Source organism: Peromyscus eremicus, chromosome 23 (genome assembly GCF_949786415.1).
Source record: "Peromyscus eremicus chromosome 23, PerEre_H2_v1, whole genome shotgun sequence".
NCBI lineage: Eukaryota > Metazoa > Chordata > Mammalia > Rodentia > Cricetidae > Peromyscus > Peromyscus eremicus.
The window spans coordinates 42,415,004-42,434,831 of record NC_081438.1 but is presented as its reverse complement, the minus strand read 5'-3'; the positions used below and the strand labels follow the sequence as shown (position 1 = coordinate 42,434,831).

General features: G+C 46.9%; 1 protein-coding gene across 1 annotated transcript; it reads left to right on the top strand.

Moving 5' to 3' along the window:
* Positions 1 to 2,556: 2,556 nt before the first annotated feature.
* Positions 2,557 to 8,760, top strand: LOC131898227 (CD209 antigen-like protein A). The gene is made up of 6 exons (XM_059249339.1): positions 2,557 to 2,660; positions 3,080 to 3,169; positions 3,820 to 3,906; positions 4,521 to 4,672; positions 5,913 to 6,022; positions 7,990 to 8,760. Exons 1-6 carry the CDS (start codon positions 2,615 to 2,617, stop codon positions 8,138 to 8,140), a joined length of 636 nt encoding a protein of 211 aa, XP_059105322.1. The 5' UTR covers positions 2,557 to 2,614; the 3' UTR covers positions 8,141 to 8,760.
* Positions 8,761 to 19,828: the final 11,068 nt, after the last annotated feature.

Genomic DNA, 19,828 nt, shown 5'->3' with positions numbered 1-19,828 from the left:
GACAGGAACTCAAAGAGGAGCAGAGCATGGAGGAGCACTGCTTACTGGCTCACTCTCATGGCTTGCTCAGCTTAGTTTCTTATATTCCAGGCCCATCTACACAGGGTGGTACCACTCATGGCTGCCTGGGTCCTCCCACATCAATCATTATTCAAGAAAATCCCAGACAGACATGCCCACAGGCCAATCTGATGAAAACAATTCTTCAGCTGAGTCCCTTCTTCTTAGGTGATTCTAGTCCATGTCAAGTGGACAAAAAATTAACCAGCACCAGTGTGGTGGTTTGAATGAGAATGTTCCACATAGACTCAAGATGTTCGAATACTTGGTTCCTAGTTGGCAGTGCTGTTTGGGTAGATTTAAGAGGTGTGGCCTTGTTAAAGGAAAGATATCACTAGAAGAAGTGTAGATGTAACCAACCTTCTTATTAAATAAGAAACACAGAACCAATGCAAAGAAGAAAGCCAAGAGGTCAGAGCTAAGAGCTAAAACCTTACCCTTCCTCCTGCGGTGGTCCTACCTCTAAAAACCAGAGCTACCCCTGTGTTAAAGTCTTGCAAACCCAACCACATGACCGCCTCGTCAAGGACTGTCTGTATAGACCTCCAGGTTTTCCATGATTGGTATTGAGATTAAAGGCATGTGTATCCAATACTGGCTGTATCCCTGAACACACAGAGACTTACCTAGCTCTGCCTACCAAGTGCTGGGATTACAAGCATACACCACCACTGCCCTGCTTTCCTATGGCTTGCTAATAGCTCTGACCCCCGGGCAACTTTATTTATTAACATACAAATAACATTTTAATACAAATAAAATATCACCAAAAAGAAGGCTTTGAAAGTTAAAAGACCTGTGTTATTTCTAATTTACTCTCTCTGCTTTTTGCCTGAGTTTAAGATGTGAACCCTCAGTTTCCTGCTCCCACAGCCTTACCTTTACACCACCATCATGAACTCTAACCCTCTGGAACCATCGGCCCGAATAAACTCCTCCTTCTCTAAGTTGCCTTGGTTGTGGTGTTTTATCACAGCAACAGAAGTAATACAGTTGTTGATACCAGGAGTGTGATATTGCTGTAACAGACCTGACCATGCTGTGTTTTAGAGAAATGTGAAAGACTTTGGACTAGAAAAGTGGATGAACTCTGTAAGTGGGGTACAATAGGCCAGCCTAGTTGGAAGACGGTAGTACAGAGGACTGTGTGCACTGTGGAGGCCCGTATCAAGGTTTCCAAGGGGAGCAATATTAGCAAAGGGGCTGCTTTCTGCCCTTGTCCTCACAACTTGCCTGATGCTAGATTTAAAGTAATGGACCAACGTCTTTTGTTTAGGAGATTTCAAAACAGCTCAATAGCGACTCTGACATGTGGTTATTAGTAATCACTCTTACACAGACCTGCAATGAAAAAGAACAAACAGGGCAATGCACGCAGTTCCGAGAGGAAAAGGACACTGGCAAGCTTAACGTTACAGCCAAGGCTTGACCTGAAGAGAGATTACAACCGTTAGAGATTAAGGCGAGGCCTGACCAGAAGGGCGCCCTCAGGACAAGACCCCACCAGCTAAGCTTCCAAGTTATCAAAGTGTCTCAAACCCCTTACCACCTGCCAGTGAGGGGCTCGGTAGAATTCAAGAACATGCACAAATAGAAGATTGTAGGGCCAGAAATTCCACTCTGAGGCCCAGGGTGCAAAGAATACAAGAGTCAAAGGATGGAACTGGAGGGACGGAGGGGGGGGGAGTCGCGGGGGGGGGGGTGCTGCAACACTCTGTCTTCTGGACCTGACCCAGCCATTGCAATCACGAACTCACAGCAACTGATCACCTACATACTAGCACACCCAAGAGAAGACATAAAAGTAGAAGGGAGACCGGCTGGGAAGAAGGACAGGTCAACAACATGGGAGGGATATAAGAAAAGGACAAATCAGAGGAGAGTACGATCGCAGTGTATTTGTACAATTAAGAAATGGTCAAAGTATTTTAAAGGGCATTAAATAAAGCATAATGAAATCCAAGTAATTTGTACAGTTTAGTGACTGCACAGGAATCGACGATGGGGCAGGGGATGTGGCTCAGTCAGTCCCAGCACTCAGGGGGTGAAGGGATGAGGCAGTTCAAGTCATCCCCTGCTGCACATGGAGTTTGAGGCCAGCTTGGACTACATAAAACCCTGTCTCAAAAACGGGGGGGGGGGGGGAGATCATGTGAGTGAGGCCATCAGTAAACCAACGCCTGGCATCCGTGGGGTGGTGTTTCTGGGAAGACATGGTGTTACTAGCCCACACCGCATCATCCATGAAAAAGACACAGTAGTGTCACTTTATTTTACAAGTCACTGGTTTTTATGGAAGACGTTTCTGAATTGTCCATACTGGGACTGAATCGGCTCTCCCCACTGTGAAGCCCAGACCCTCTCACCCCCTCTGAAATTCCTGGAACATGCATCTCCTGCCTGGTGTGTCAGATGCTCAGCCCCCTCCCTCTGGCTCTTCCGGCGCCAGTACCCACTTCCCAGTTTCTCTTCCTAAGTAAGACTACATTCAGGGAGGTGGTGAATAAAAGCTGCTGTCCCCGCCAGCTTCTGCACTGAGAAGTGGCTGTGAACCATGAGTGACTCCAAGGAAATGGGGAAGAGGCAGCTCGGCCCTCTGGGTGAGACTGGGCTGGTACTCCGGGAGCCTGGGGAAGGGGCAGCAGAGGGGCAGTGTGTGACCGATGCTCTGTCCACTCAAATGAGGACCAGCTGATAACCAGCCCTACTAGGTACTCCATTAAAGGCTTTGGCTTCCAACCAAATTCTGGATTCAGTAGTTTCACTGGTAAGATAGGATGGGGGACTGTGGAGTGGACAGCTCCCGGCAGAAACTTGGGTTCCTGGGGAGGTGGAGGTTGGGACTCTGGCCACTGAGGTCCAGAGAGTTGGAGGCTCAGATCCTGCATCTGGGCCCTGGGCTCCCGGAAACTTAGAGGCTAGGATCTGGAACCCCGTACCTTGGGAATGAGGCGGGTGTCTGGGGCCACATTGAGTCAGGGACGCCAAAATGCTGAAACTCCACCCTTGCCCCCCACAGGGCACCTGGGCCTCAGCCAAGTCCCCTTGGCACTGCAAGTTTTCTTCCTGGTTGTCTTCTCTGTGCTGCTCCTGGTCATCCTCGTCAAAGGTCAGGCAGGACTGAGGTTTGGGGTCTGCAGGTCTGGCTCTTCAGCCAAAGGGATCTAGGAGGGTGGAGCAGCTGACTGAGACTGTGTCCTCACGGTCCTCTGAGTAGACTGGGGAGACACTGGCTGCACTTGCCTTAGAAACCCAACCTCCCTTGGGTGTTAGATCTCTTCATCATCAAACAGGACTAAGTAAGACCTTGGGCCTTGGAAATGGTGGTCCCTGGACTGGAGATATCACTGGAGCCATAGAACGCTAGCCTAGCAAACTCAAAATCCTGTGTTCCATCCTAGCACTGCATAAAAGTAGGTGTGGCAGTGCATTCCTAGAACCCCAATACTCAGGAGGCTGAGGCAGGAGAATTGGAAGTTCAAGGTCAACCTCAGCTACATAAAATTTTGATGCAGCCTGAACTATATGAGACTCTGTCTAGAAAATAAAGGAAGGAAAGAAGGAAGGGAGGGAGGGAGGGAGGGAAGGAGGGAGGGAGAGGCAGGGGAGGGAGGGGAGGGAGGAGAGGGGAGGGAGGGAGGAAGGAGGAAGGAGGAAATTGGGGAGAGGAAAAAGGATGTCTTGGTCCTAGGGGTCCAGTATAGGCCAAAAAATACAGTAAGCATTTAATAATTACACTGACCCTTTCTCTTGTCACAGTGTTCGAGATCCCCAGTTCTCAGGGACAGGAGCAATCCAGCCAAGAGAAAGTCTACCAGGAACTGACCCAGCTGAAGGCTGGGGTAGGTGAGTGACTGGAAATGAGGGGTCTCACAGCCTGAGGTTTCCAGAATCACTTTGCTTAAATAACTGCTTTTTTTCTGAGCCTCAGTTTCCTCACTTGTAGAATTGGCATGCAGGGTAATACTAAGGAAAGCATCTCATTAGTCTTGACTTGAGTCCATGCACATAATAGGCAGTCAGTGTTCACAGGGATTGTGGACAAAATAGGCACTCAAGATTTACAGGAGCCTGGACAGATTAGCCACTCAATGTTCACAAGAGTATGGACACAGTAAGCACTCAATGTAAGCACACAATGTTCACACATTAGACACACAATGTCACAGAGGTTGTATACACATTAGGCACTCAATGTTCACAGAGGTATGCACATAGTAGATACTTAGTTAAACCTGTCTCCTGGCCTCCATTCTGAGCTCTAAGCTGCAACTTCTTCCAGTCTGGAAAAGACCAGGCTAGGACTCCTAGGTTCTCCTGGGTATAGAAGGGACTCAAGAAGTAGGGTAGGGAATGGTTCCCCATGGTGCTGTGTCAAAACAGGGAGCCTGACTCTGGAGAGCTTGAAGGTTGGACAGTCACAGGAACATGCATCCATCCTGACCTGCCTCCCCCAACAGATCGCCTGTGCCGCCCCTGTCCCTGGGACTGGACACCCTTCCAAGAAAGCTGCTACTTTTTCTCTGTGGCCCAGAAGACCTGGAATGATTCTGCCACTGCCTGCCAGAATGTGGGGGCTCAACTTGTAGTCATCAAGAGTGATGAAGAGCAGGTATGCCTGGCGGGCCCCGGGTCCTCATCTGTGGGTGCATCTGGCCACTGGCTAAGGGGAAGAGGTATCTGGCTGGATACAGTGTTCTAGACTAGAGGCTACTTGCCTGGAGAGGGAGGATAAGAAGATCATGAATAAGGCCAGGGCAGCTGCAAAAAGACACTCTAGGGCTGGAGAGAAGGCTCAGTGGGAAACGCACTTGCCAGGCACACATGAGGACCTGAGTTGGCACCCCTCAAACCCACACAAAACCCAGCTTGAGAATACACATCTGTAATCCCAGTGTTCCTGCGGTAAAATGGAGGGGGCGGTTAAGAGGCTCCATGGAAGCTGGTAGGCAGCTCTCCTGGCATACACAGTAGTAAACAAGAGCTCCTGTCTCACACAAGGATCAACCTGACGTTGTCCTCTGATGTACACACACTCACGCATGTGTGCGCATGTGGAGGCCAGAGGCCAGCCTTGAGTGTCATCCCCCAGGTGCTGTCCACCTTTTTTAAGGCAGGGTCTCTCATTGACCTGGAACTCACTGTTTAGGATGAGCTGGCTGGCCAACAAGTCCCAGGATCCTCCTGCCTCTGCCTCCTCAATGCTGGGATTACAAATGTGGGCAGTCACAGCTGGCTTTCCACATGCTTGCTAGGGGCCAAGCTCAAGTCCTCACACTTGTGTGGCACACACTTAACTGACTGAGCCATATTCTCAACCTCACTACTATAGTTTTTAATGTGATTGATGCTTTAGGGGAACACCTAAAATGTGTGGCCAGCACTCAACAACTTCCTCTGTTGGATTCAAAAAAATCCTGGTATGTGTCTTTTGCTAATTCTCCTAGTATAAATATCACCAGCCTTGCTGGTCTGAGCATCAATGAGACACAGCTCAGATCAGAGCTGAGCACAGGTCGCTAACACATTCAGTTAATCATGAGCTTGTTTGATCTGGTGCAGCCAATTAAACCCAGTCATGAGTAAATTCGTGTGGACCCGTGTGCATAACTTTCAGATGGACAAGTGTACAACATTGCTAGGTGTGCACATTCTGTGTACGAGTGAAAACACATCTGCCCACAGCACACAGGTGTGGGGAGATTCAGAGCTCACGGTGCTCAGCCTCCTAAGGTATAAAGCTGAACCTCGGACTGCAGGCAGAACTCCCCACCAGGAGTGTGGGGAAACACAGGTTAGAAAGAAGAGGGAGGCAGAGCTCCTCACTGACTCTTCTTCTTCTGCCTTTCTAGAACTTTCTACAACAGACTTCTAAGAAGAGAGGCTACACTTGGATGGGGCTCATCGACATGCATAAGGAATCCACATGGCACTGGGTGGACGGCTCACCTCTGACGCTCAGGTAAATCCCAGAGGGAGGGAACACCCTACAGAGTGGGGTGAGGTTTTAAGGCTCTGACTTGAGGCATTCTTGGGGTCCATCTCCTCTCCCTGGTCACCTGGGCATTAGAGCTTAGAACATTGCTGAATGGCAGGATAGGAGGTTCAGATAGGATAGCATCCCATTCTGAGATCCCATCAGGAAAGGCTTGCGGGCAGAGAGGCATTAAATAGGAATAATTGTGTAGGAAACACAAGACTGGAAATGACTCTGTTGGTAAAGTGCATGCTCATAACCCATGTAAAAACAACTGGTGTTGTGGTGGCATGCACTTGTAATCTCTGAGCTGGGAAAGCAGAAACAGAAGGATTCCTAGGCTTGCTGGCCAGCCAGCCCAGCCAAATAGCAAGTTCCAAGCTAGTGAGAGATCCTGTCTCAAAAATCAAGGTGGAGAGAGTCCTGAGGAACGACAACAGAAGTTGTTATCTGAGTCTCACATGCACACACACATGCATGCATATAATCTCACACACACACACACACACACACACACACACACACACACACACACATACACACACACAAACACACAAAGACTGAAAAGGACTGTTGCCATTAATAACATAACTTGTAGGTGGAACTGGAGAGATGGCTCTATAGTTAAGAATCTAGGAGTTCTTAATTCTAGATCTGTAAAAATCCTGAAAGTTCCAGAGGACCCAAGTTTGGTTCCCAGTACCCACATCAGTTGGCTCACAACCACCTGTAACTCCAGCTCCAGGGAGTCTGATGATCTTTGCATACATCTACACTGCACATACGTTCACATGCACCTGCATTCTCAGGAACATATATACACATACCACACACAAAAGAAAAGAACATGCATACAGCTTGTTGTACTCTAAGGTCCAAAAAGAGAGCGTTTACTACATCACTTGATCACATGAGGGTACAGCAAGGACCTGAGCAAGGCAGGGTGTAGAGGGAGCAGGAGATTCGGGCAATGGCCTTGGCTGTGATGTCAAGGAAAGAAGCAGATGAGGTGGGCCAAGCAGGCTTGGGCGGGGGTGTTTTGAAGTGTGTTAGCAGGTCCTAGGTGCTGTCTTTCTTAGCTAGCCTTCTATTGATGTGATGAGCACCGTGACTAAAAGCAGTGTGGGGAGGAAAGGGTTTATTTCACCTAACAACTCCCAGGTCACACTCTGTCACTGGGGGAAGCCAGGGAGGAACTCAAGGCAGGAGCCAAAGCAGAAGCCATGGAGGAACCACTCACTGACTTGCTTTCCATGGCTTGCTCAACCTGCTTTCTTTTTTTTTGTTTGTTTGTTTTTTTTGTTTTTGTTTTTGTTTGAGACAGGGTTTCTCTGTGTAGCTTTGGTGCCTGTCCTGGATCTCACTCTGTAGACCAAGTTGGCCTTGAACTCACAAAGATCCGCCTGGCTCTGCCTCCCGAGTGCTGGGATTAAAGGTGTGTGCCACCACCGCCCAGCTCAGCCTGCTTTCTTACACTACCAAGGACCACCTGCTCAGAGGTAGCACCGCCCACTGTGGCCAAGGCCATATAATATCTATTATTAATGATGAAAGCACCCCCACAGGCTGTCCCTACAGGCCAATCTGATGCAGGAATATTCTCAGTGAAGGTCTCCTCTTCCCAGATGAACCTAGCTGTGTCAGGAGGAAACTGGTCAGCACCCTGTCCTTAGCTGTGTGGTGTTTAGTCCTGGACAGGTGTGTACTGACTAAGTGAGGGAGTTGTGTGTGTAGAGTCTCTGTTTTGTTGCATCTGACAAACTGTACCCTCTTTGGAACAAGTCCTCTCCATCATGGCAGGCATGGGTAAGGTGCAAAAGTCAGAGTGACTCAGGCATGTCATGTCATGTCATGGGGTCATGTCATATGCAAGGCAAGTCTGCCACTCACATTCTAGAAAGGGGCTTACAGAGTTTTCCTGGGGCAGAACTCATGTCCTGTGGTCTTTGCAGTTTCATGAAGTATTGGAATGAAGGAGAACCCAACAACATAGGGGAGGAAGACTGTGCAGAGTTCAGAGGGGACGGCTGGAATGACACCAAATGTGACAACAAGAAATTCTGGATCTGCAAAAAACCCAAAACTTCCTGCCCTAGCAAGTGATGGCCAGCCTCTCTCCACTAGCCTTTCTCCACTACCCCCACAGCCCAAACACCTGTGCTAAGCCAGTTCATTATACCTGTCTGTGGCCACTGATGCTGTGACAAGATCTCTGGGACTTTCCTCTGGCAGGTAGCTTGTCTCCCACATGGCCGGACCACGGCGGTGTAATCCTCCTTTGGGTTAGTGGGTGTGGCTCTGGTCCACCTTTGCCTTCTAATGGAGTGACCAGGTCTGAGATGTATCTAGGTCCTTGAGTGGATTCCTTTCATCTCCTGTCTTCCTTTCTGAGTCCAGAGCATGTATTGCCATGTGTAACTGATGACACATCCTCTGTGGCTTCATAACATCTCAGAGTACTTTCCTCCCACCTACTAAATTTTTGTCCATCTACCCTGCACGCCTTTCTAAGGATGTCTTCCCTGATTTCAGGAACTCAGTCTGTAGGCTAGAAGCACAAGAGAACCAATTCCTCATCCATTAGTCATGATCAGGAATTATTGTGTTAATACCCTAGCTCTCTCTCTCTCTCTCCACCCCTTGGGCAATATAGTAAGCCTCAATGTTTTAGACCCTGAGATTGACCTCCCAAATATTTGGAAGATTTGTAATTTTTATTGAATTTGCTCATTGACAATTTTATACATACATACATATATATATATATATATATATATATATATATATATATATAACATTATGATTATTGTCACCCTCTGCTCATCCTGAACCCCTCTCTTTTTTACCTCTCCCTTCCCCCATTCATGACCTTTTGCTTGGTTTTGTGACCCATTGATGTTAACAAGGGACATGTGTATGACCATAATTTGAAACTATCCAGTGGGGTCTGGTAGACTCATCAACTGAAGACATTGACTGTCCCTGTCCCAAAATCCATCAGTAGCCAATTATTTAGCAAGGAGAGATAGGGCCCTATGAGCTCTTACCTGATCTGTAACTGAGTGCTAAGAGGCACGATTTTGTGCAGCCTCGGCCGCTGTGAAACCACATTTGCACTCAAAAAACAGAATTTCACAGCCCTTCTCCATCTTCAGATCTTACGTATTTCCACCCCATCTTCCACACCATCACCTGGAATCTTCTAGTTCTTTATTCAGGGAAGAACATGTTGCTCCAGCTGCTGGGAGGTCTGCTGTCATCTGTCAGCTCCTTCCTATCCTATGTCACACAGCACTCTGCCTCCTCCAAGGTCAGACTTCCTGGTGGAGCTCCCATAGATGCAGGGTGATGGAGATGTAGCCATGTTTGGGTCAGCATGGGGCAACTCTGCAGGATCATTCAGGCCCCTATGGCACCCCAGGAGGTCTCCTGTGACTGCGTCACATCGTCTTTTCTGGGCCTGTCCCTTTGCTATTCTTGCTTCTTTTTTATGACATAATTAAAAAAATGATCTTTGTCCATGTTGCCAAGTGACAGGTTTCTTATTTACAATATGTACCTTTGACCACCATTACATTTATGCCAATGGAATGAGTTGGTGTAGAGCAGAAAAATCTCAGCATAGAGTCAGGCACCAGGAGGACCAGGGAGGTGATTAAAGCCTGGAATGTTCATCCACATCTACCCCATCCATTCATGTGGAGACTGAACTTTGTCAGTCTCCAAGGCCACAGGAAAAATACATTTTGATAGTCTTCCCCTCCCTCCACTGGGGTGACCACAAGAACTGTCCTCCATGAACAGACTGCATACTAAATTCTATCTGACTTGTCAGCCTTAAACATGCAGGGCAGCTCAGAGACACCCCACAGCACCTCCCGGGGCACTTGGCTATTCCAGTCCTAGTTGCCCACATCAATCCCGGGCCCACACATGCGCCTGGCCCTGTGTCCTTCCTTCCCTTCCTGGCCCTCTTGGTTTTCTCCCACGTCCACTGCTGTGCTGTACACTTTCCTCTCAGATAAGTTATTGATATCCAGATCCTTGCCTCAGGCTCCACTTCTGAGGACAACCAAATCTGCAGTATGTCTGCATCAGTGTCCGCCACTCGTGGTTCTCCACCTCATCCATTCTGAAATTTTTCTTCTGGATGAGGTGTGTACACCTGTGTGTGTGTTCTGAGCGCTGTGTGTACATGCATATGTGTGTGTGTAATGTGTGCATATATGCTATGTATATAGGTTTGTGTGCTTTGAGCATCCTGTGAGTGATGTATGTATATGAATGTGTGCATGTGTGTGCTTTGTATGTATGAGTGTTATATATGCACACATGTGTGCATGTGTGTGTATGTGTACTATATGGGTGTGTGATGTGTGTATGGTGTGGGCTCTATGTGTGCATATGTGTATGTGTGTGAAGGGGTGTTTGTATGTGTCTGTGTGTGTGCATGTGTGTATATGTGTGAGGGAGTATATGTATGTACCTCTGTGGGGGGGTATGAATGTATATCCATGTTTGTGTAGATGCATGCATGTGTGCACGTGGGTATACGGAGGTCAGAGATCAAAATCAGTTGTCTTTCTCAGTTGCCCTCTCTCTTGATTTTTTTGAGGAGGGTCTTTCACTGAACCTGGAGCTCCTTAGACAGCTAGGCTGTCTGGACAATAAGCTTCTGAGCTCCACTCATCTCTGTGCCCCAGTGCTGGGCTTACTGCAGCCCTCCAGCACCACCTGGCTTTTACCTGGGTGCTGGGGATCCGAACTCACGTCTTCATCCTCGCTCAGCTGGTGCTTTAGCAACCGTCTCCCCAGCCTTGGATGTTTCTGTTTGGTTTGTTTATAATTATTTATTTTATTTTTTTGAAATTATAATATTACTACATCCTTTCCCCCTTCCCTTTAAACCCTCCCATTTACCCCTCCTTGCTCCCTTTCAAATTCATGGCCTCTATTTAGTTTTAAAGGAAAAATGTACTTTTGTGTCAAATAACCCAGTATGTGGAACCAAAACAGAGCAATCAATCACTCCAGGGAGACTAAAGCTCCACCCTCGTGGGTAGCTGGGGAGTTGATTCCACTGTGACGGTGATGAGCTCTTGCTACACTTGCAGATGACCTGAATTTGGTTCCATCACCCATGTCCACCAGCTTACATCCACCACTAACTCCAGCCCCAGGGGATCCTACACCCTATTTTGGACTGAGGGCACCTATACTTACACATACATATAATTTAAAAATGAAAATAAACACTTTTTTTAGTTAAATAAAGGAACTCTCTCCCTGTTTTCTGCTGTCCCTAGGCCATCTTTATTACATCCCAACAATCTGCTTGTCAAGTTGGTTTTATAATCGTGTGAAATAGTTTTTTTAAATCTCCTTGTGCATAGGTGCTGCATAGAGAGTTCTTAGGGTTACAGAACCACTCTGTGTGGAGTAATGACGGACATGTGCAAATACACGCCTGCTCACTCCTATAAAATGTGTGACACCAAGAGTGAACTCCAGTGCAAGCTGAGGCGTTGGGTGATAGCTCTATGTCCATATGGCCCATCACTTAGGAGAAGAATCCATGGAGCTGCAGAGACAGCTCCTGCGTAGAAGAAGCAGTTGCTGCTTTTCTGGAGGATCCATGTTCATTCCAAGCATCCACATCAGGCAGCTCACAGCCACCTGCAACTCCAGCTCTAGGGGAGCCAGCTGCAACCCTGGCCTCCGTTGGAATCTGCATTCACATACCTGCAAACATGCATACACTTTAAAATAAATCTTTTAACTTGATTTATCTTTGACTACGTGAATGCATGAGGGTATGTGTCTGTGTGTGGGTATGTGCACCTGAGTGCAGGCATCTGCGAAAGCCGGAGATGGAGTCAGTTCCCTCGGAGCTGCAGTTACAAGCAGTTGTAAGCCACTTGACAGGGGTACTGTGAAGAGCCACACCTGCTCTTAACCACGGAGCCACGTCTCCAGCCCCAAATAAAATAAAATAAACCTTTTTTAAAAAGAGAGTCTAAAAATATCTGTACTCCAGTAGGAGATCCTTTAGACCAGGGGTGTTTCAGACAGGACAGCATTGGGTGGGAGCTCTGTGACTTCCACCCCCCAACATTTGTTCTGCAGACCTGAAGTTTTGGAGGGATTCTAAAATAGAATATCCTGTCTCAGTTTCATTTCCTTTGCCATGATAAAGTCTCCTGACCAAAATGTGGCTGAGAAGAAACGGGGTTTTACAATTCACACCCCAGGTTATACTCTAGCATTGCTGGGAAGCCGCAGAGGCAGGCCTTGAAGCATTGAGCCATAGCACACTCAAAGAGAGCAGAGAGACGTGAATGTACGCATGCTGGTGCTCAGATCACTCTGTCTACTCATGTACAGTGCAGGGCCCATGCCCAGGTAACAGTACCACCCACTTCCAGATAAAAAATTAAAGCTATCAAGATAGCCCCCCCCATAGACATGCCCCACAGGCCAATCTGGTGCAGATAGTCCCTCACTGAGACTCTCTACCAAGGCAATTCTTGGCTGTGTAAAGTTGATAATCACAGACAACCCTCACATCCATCAGAAAGTCCATTTGGTTTCCATTCCAGATGGATTCCAATTAATAAATTCAGAAAGAAATAGGAAGTCACCATTCTAATATCTCATCTGTAATTACTGCAGACAAGAGTCAAAGACAGATGCTCTGACCAATGGGAAGCAGGGTCTCTGCAAAACCTCCCTGTATCTGGACCAGGGTGACAGCTTAGCTGGTCAAATGCTTGACTCACAAACATGAAGACCTGAGTCCATGCCCAGAACCATGTAAAAAGCTGGGCATCATGGCACACTCTGGGCATCATGGCACACTCTGGGCATCATGGCACACTCGGCATCATGGCACATGCTGGGCATCGTGGTACATGCTGAGCATCTCGGAGCTGGAGAGGCAGGAGAAAGAGGAGGGAACATTTTCTTGTATGATTAGCAGATTTCTCTTCCTCACTGAGGAATATAAGACAGAAACAATATTCTGTGGTTTTTAAAGAACTTATACCCAAAAGAAAGTGAGGGAAAGAATTGCAGAGGCTCTTTGTCCTTTTTAGATCTGTCCTGCAGGACCATTAACGAACTCAAACATTAACTCCTAAATTAGAACTGTCTTAGCTGGATGATGGCAGCTTTGACCTTTCCAATATTTATAGGATTTTCTCTTTTTGCTTTTTACTTCATGAGGAAAAAAGCTAGAGGATGATTGTTTTTTCCTGTATGTGTCTGTGTTCCTATGTAAGAGCAGGTACATCATGCATGTGTGCACATGGGGGCCAGAGGTTGAGATCAGATGTCCTCTATCGCTCTTCACCTTATGTTTCAATTTATAAAATATTATTAGTTATTAGTGTGTGTGTGTGTGTGTGTGTGTGTGTGTGTGTGAGAGAGAGAGAGAGAGAGAGAGAGAGAGAGAGAGAGAGAGAGAGAGAGAGATGCATACATGAGGGTTGCATTTGTGCACATGCATGTGGAGGCCAGTAGTATCATTCATCAGACACCATACACCAAGTGTGTGTGTGCATGTGTGTGCATGTGTGTGTATGTGTGTGTTTGTGCACACATGAAAGCGACAAGGACTGGAATTACAATGGTTATGAGCCACGATGCGGAAGCTGGGTCCTCTGCAAGAGTAACAAGTGCCACCTCTCCTCTGACCCTGGAGCTTGCTACTTTACCTAGGCTGTCTGTGTGTCTAGCAACACCCTGGAATCTATTGTTCTCTGCTCATCCCCAGCACAGCAACCTGAGAAATCAAGTCTAAGGCCTTGTGGTGTGTGTGTATGTGCGTGTGCGTGCGTGTGCGTGTGCGTGTGTGTGTGTGTGTGTGTGTGTGTGTGTGTGTGTGTGACCATACAAGTGTGGAGACCAAAAGATAACTTTGTGAAGTCTGTTCTCTCCTTTGATATTTACATGGGATTGAAGTCAAGTCATCAGGCTTGAGAGGCAAGTATATTTAAGTGTTGAGCCATCTGACTGGCCCTGTTTTGGTTCTTGAACCGGGGCCTCACACTCTAGCCCGAACTGGCCTGTAACTTACTGTGTAGCCCAGGCTGTCACAGCAAGCTCCTACCTCAGCTTCACCAGCACTGAGATAACAAATCAGAGCCAACGTTCCCAGCTCTTCACCACAGCTTAACCACACCTGCAAAGACACTCTAAATAGGGTGCCATTCACAGATCCTAGCTTATACGGTGCCGTTCACAGATCCTAACTTAAGGCTTCAATGTTTCTTTTTAAGGAAACTTACACTTCCTATACTAGAGGTATCCTTATTTTCTTCTTAAATCTATCAAAAACATTGTTTTCATATCCCAAGATTAAGTAAAACATTCCTGTAACTGACCCTTTATCTAGCTAAGGAAGCTTTCTCTTATCTGTTGTTTGCTAAGAATTTATTTTTGCATGTTTATGGGTGTTGCATAGATGTTTCTCATAACTGGAATGAGGAAGAGACAAAAACAAGATCCGGAAGGATGTGGACCACATGGTCACCTGTTTATGAATCCTCCAAATGTACAAAACAACTCAGTAGACTGCCAATGGGTCAACACATGAAGTATTTTGAAATCATGAGCTCCAACTTTGGAAAGGAAACTCCTTGGAGACAGAAACCAGAGACGTAAGACCAGACTGGGCATTGTCTAAGATGTCCACTGTATTTGTTTCATTTTCCTTATTTTTAAGGCTATCTAGGGACTGGAGATATGCTCAGTGGCAAAGAGTACAAGCAACACACAGGTTCCCAGCACCCTTGTCTGGCAGCTCACAAGTGCCTCTAACTCCAGCTGCAGGGGATCCAACACCCTCTTCTGTCCTCCGTGGATGCCTGCACTCCCCGGGCAGACACACTCACAGACACACACACACACACACACACACACACACACACATACACACACTCACACACACACACTAAATAAATAAATAAATAAATAAATAAATAAATAGTAAATAAATAATTTTTTGAAAAATAAAATGATCTGAACTACATGATGTAAAGACTTTATAAAGCTGAAATAGCAGGCAAGACCTTTTTAAAAACTTTTTATTGATTCTTTGTGAATTACACATCATGCACCTCAGTCCCACTCATCCCCTGGTCCCTCCATATCCATCCTTCATCCTCACAGCCCCCACCAAAGGAAAAAAAACTAAAATTAAAACCAAAAATAATAAATCAAAGATTAAGAAAGAAAGAAATCTTGCTCTGGAGGCTGCAGTGAGTCACAGTGTGTCCTACAACACACCCTTCCGCCCAATCATCTTTACTTGTAAATGTTCGTTGCAGTGAGTCTTCGCACTGGTTCAAGACCTCTGGCCTCTGCTACACCATCAATACTGGATCCTCACCATGTCTCCTCTCAGATACCCTGTTGTTGCCCAGTGGTATGGAGATCCTGGAGCTTCAGTTCTGCAGGACTGGCCCCACCACGATCTCCAGCAGTTCACAGTTGGGATAGATCCAACTCAGAGCCCTGGATCTGGGCCTGGGTGGCAGCTGAGTTGTTCAGCCTGCCCAGGCTCCTGCACCCAGGCCACCACCTGGGCCAGCTCTTGCTCCCTGCCCAGGTTAAGGGCGGGGCCAGCTCTTTCTCCCTGCCCAGGTTAAGGGTGGGGCCAGTTCTCCAGCTATCCTGTCCTTGAGGGTGGCTCTCCTGTACCAATGCCACCAGGTCTAGCTCTACTTCTAGATGCTAGGGCTGGCTTTCCAGAGTGCTGCAGCTGGTGAGGGATGGGGCCAGCTCTCCCACACCCACTCCACCAGGATCAGCTCTCCCACACTGCCAAAGCAAGGGGCGGGGCCAGCTCACCCCAGGCAAAATCTTTTTATGTATAATTCTTACATGCTTAACTTTTTCATAATAAAAATCAAAGATGTGGAACTGGAGAGGTGACTCATTTGGTATAGAGCTTGCTATGCAAACATGAGAGCCTAAGTTCAGCTCTGAAGTACTCACATAAAAAAACAGGCATTGTAGCATAAGCTGTAATTCCAGCAAGGAGGAGGTAAAAAAGGGAGAAAGAATCTCTGGAGGTCACTGGGCAGCCAGCTGAGCTGAACTGATGAGTTCCAGTTCAATGAGAGACCTTGTCTCAAAAACTAAAGTGGAGAGTGATTCTGGCCACCATATGCACACACACACACACACACACACACACACACACACACACACACAGAGCGGGGGTTGGGGGGAGGACAGAGACAGAGAGACAGGGAGATAGAGAGACAGAGACAGGAATTAAAAGAAACAATCAAATTGTGACATTACCTTTTCAATGAGCTGTCACTGCGATCTCTGTCCAAGGTAACCACCAACCGTCAGAAGGTATTCTTTTTTTTTTTTTTTTTTTTCAAATTTTGGTTTTTGGTTTTTGGCTTTTGGTTTTTTGAGACAGAGTTTCTCTGTGTAACAGCCCTGGCTGTCCTGGAACTCACTCTATAGACCAGGCTGGCCTTGAACTCAGAGATCCACCTGCCTCTGCCTCCTGAGTGCTGAAATTAAGGGTGTGCACCACCACTCCCAGCCAGAATGTATTCTTGGAAAAGGATTGGATTAGAACTGATTCATCGGCTGTAAAGAAAGAGACTGCACTGGGGGATGGCTCAGTGGCTAAAGTACTTGCCACACAATCATGCAGACTGGAGTTCAAGGTCCAAGACCCACCTAAATACCATGTGGACCAGGAGACCTGCCTCTACTTCCAGCCTGGAAGATAGAAATGGGAGATCCCCAGAGCAAGCCGACCACTGAGCCCTGGCTTTGACTGAGAGACTCTGCCTCAGTGAATCATGTGGACGAGTGACCCAGGATGATCCCAACATCAACTCTGGGCTTCCATATGTACAGCACATACATACACATGTGAAATACATACAGAAAGTGACACATGAACGCAGGAAGAGGTGGGGAATTCATGCATTCATTTAGAGAGTCAGAGGAGATTTTCTGGAAAGGATAGGACTACAGTGGTGCTCTGGCCACAGAGCGCTAAAGAGAATGCAAGCTACATCTTTGCCTTGAGGCTCAATCCTGGGGTTCGCTTCTTCCTCCATTAGTCCAAAGTCTCTGTGCTTGCTTTATACAGTCTGACTACAGCTGACATCTGACATCAGGTGATCTTGGATCTCCAGGAGGATCTGTTCTTCTCAACCCCTACACTAGCAGTAGTTGACACTGGTCACTAAGTTGACAGAATTCAGAATCACCTGATGGACAAGGCTCTTGGCATGCCTATGGAATTTTCTTGATTAGACTGAAGTTGAAATACTCACCCTAAAAGTGGGTGCCACCATTCCATGGGGTGGGGCCCTGGACCACATGAAAAGGAGAAAGCTGGGGACCAGTAAAATGTCTCAGTGGTTAAATAAATACACTTGCTGCCAAGCCCAATGACCTGAGATCCACATGGTAGGAGAAAACCAACTTCTAGAAGTTGTACTTGACCCCCACACATGCAGCATGGCACACATGCTCACACACAACAACAATAACAACAACTAAATAAAATTTTAAAGCAGTAGACAGCCTTTAATCCCAGTATTTGGGAGCTAGAGGCAGGTGGGTCTCTGTGAGGACTAGAACAGCCAAGGCTACATAGTGAGACCCTGTGCACATGTCCTTGAAGACAGCATTCCAACAGTATCTCTTTCAGAAAACTTCCTCTGATTCTGCCAAGTGCATTAACACGTTCTCCTTCATCAGAGCTGACGAATCAATTCCACGTGAACCCTTTCCTAGGTGTGTCTAACACACTTCTCTCTCTCTCTCTCTCTCTCTCTCTCTCTCTCTCTCTCTCTCTCTCTCTCTCTCTCTCTCTCTCTTCCTCTTATTAAGAACTGCTTGGGGTGTGCCCTGCCTGGAAGCTCTGATACAGTCACGTCCTGCCTCTCACTTCCTGAGATGAAGGAAAGAGGAGTGTCATGCTCAACAAGAAGCTTTATGAGAAGAAGAGTAAGGCCTTCTGGTTTCTTGGAAAAGCAAGTCCCTGCCCCACGTCACTCCTCTAAGCACTGACCACCCACGTGGTGTAACTCTTTATCCTAGAGGTTCGTGCTGATGTGCTTAATGCAGGTGCTTAAATTTTACACATAATCATGCGTGTGCATGTGTGTGTGTACACTCTGTGTAATTACGTCTCCAGTCATTTCTGTTACATAATCGTGCATGTGCATGTGTGTGTGCACACTGTGTGTAATTACGTCTCCAGTCATTTCTGTTACATAATCGTGCATGTGCATGTGTGTGTGCACACTGTGTGTAATTACATCTCCAGTCATTTCTGTGACAGGAGGGAAATGGCTCCTGTAGTCACCCCATTCCAATTGCAGCAGTGAGTGGCATTGTGTCTTCAGCTCCTGAAGGGGGAGAATTCCTGCCAAGGCACTTGTAGAGTGATCAAGAAGTCAAGATTTATTTTTAAAAGACACAGAAAGGAAAGGAAAGTCTGCCCTCCAGAGTGGCTGGCTCACTCAGCTCAGCGGCCCAAGGGAGGGCTGCCAGCCTCTGAACTTAAAAATCTTATTCTTCCATTTTCCCTCCTCTCCTTGGTCACAGGCAAGGTCTGTGGTAGTCTTCTCCATGGAGCGGGTGGAGGTGTTCTCAGGGCCATCCTTAGCCACAGTTCAGTCTAGTACAGTTAAATGCACATGACCCAAGAGTACATATAAAGGTATAACTATGAATAAAATCGAGACGTTAACTGCAGGAAAGGGCAATGGTGCCTAGCACGTGCTCGTCAGGGGAGGGCTTTTGGGAGCCTGCTGGAGCCCAGACAGGCCTTTTTGTTTTCCACAGAGCCGGGTCTTCGTTAGGTTGACTATCTCCCCCCAGCTGCAATCCCTCTTATTTATCTTCCTGTGGGCCTCTAACCTCACCATTTTAACCCTCATGTTTCTTTTTAACCCTGATAGGGTGTTTGTTTGTTTGTTTGTTTGTTTGTTTGGTTGGTTGGTTGGTTGGTTGGTTGGTTGGTTGGTTTTGGTTTGGGGGTTTTGTTTTGCTTTGTTTTTATGTTTGTTTTTGTTTGTTTCTTTGGTTGGTTGGTTGGGTTATGGATTTTGTTGTTGTTTTGTTTTGTTGGGGGGGGGTTGTTTGTTTGTTTTTCAAGACAGGGTCTCTCTGGATAACAGCCCTAGCTATCCTGGAACTCTCAGAGATCTATCTGCCTCTACCTCCCAGGGCTGGAATTAAAGGTGTGTGCCACCACTCCAGGTTACCCTGGACAGTTTTTTAACTGTAGCAATTTCCATTTCTCCCAACCCTAGCTTTTTGAGATCTGGAAATATTACATCTGAACTACTAAGTTATGTGGTGATATATTGTGTACCCCAATAAAGCTTGCCTGGGACTCAGAGGACAAAGCCAGCCACTATATTAAACACAGAAGTCAGGCATTGGTAGCACACGCCTTTAATCCTATCATTCAGGAGGCAAACATCCATCTGGATCTCCGTGAGTTCAAGGCCACACTGGGAACAGAGCCAGGCATGGTGGCACACACCTTTAATTCCAGCACTAGGAAGGAAGTAAGATGTCAGGACACAGAAAGGTATACAAGGTGTGATTAAACAGGAAGTCTCTCTCTTGAGGGTAAAGATTGTATAGAGGTAAGAAAATGGCTGGCTTGTTCTGTTTCTCTGATCTTTCAGCTTTCACCCCAATATCTGGGTCTGAGTTCTTTTTCTAATTAATAAGACATTTTAAGATTCATATGACAAAGTTATGACTGATCTGTTTCGAGTATGTCCT

Excerpts from the sequence above, each read along its gene's own strand:
- LOC131898227 (XM_059249339.1), top strand. The coding sequence starts at position 2,615 with ATGAGTGACTCCAAGGAAATGGGGAAGAGGCAGCTCGGCCCTCTGG. Across the intron at positions 3,907-4,520 it reads CCAGCTGAAGGCTGGGGTAG|ATCGCCTGTGCCGCCCCTGT; the intron begins GTGAGTGACTGG and ends CTCCCCCAACAG. Across the intron at positions 4,673-5,912 it reads TCAAGAGTGATGAAGAGCAG|AACTTTCTACAACAGACTTC; the intron begins GTATGCCTGGCG and ends CTGCCTTTCTAG.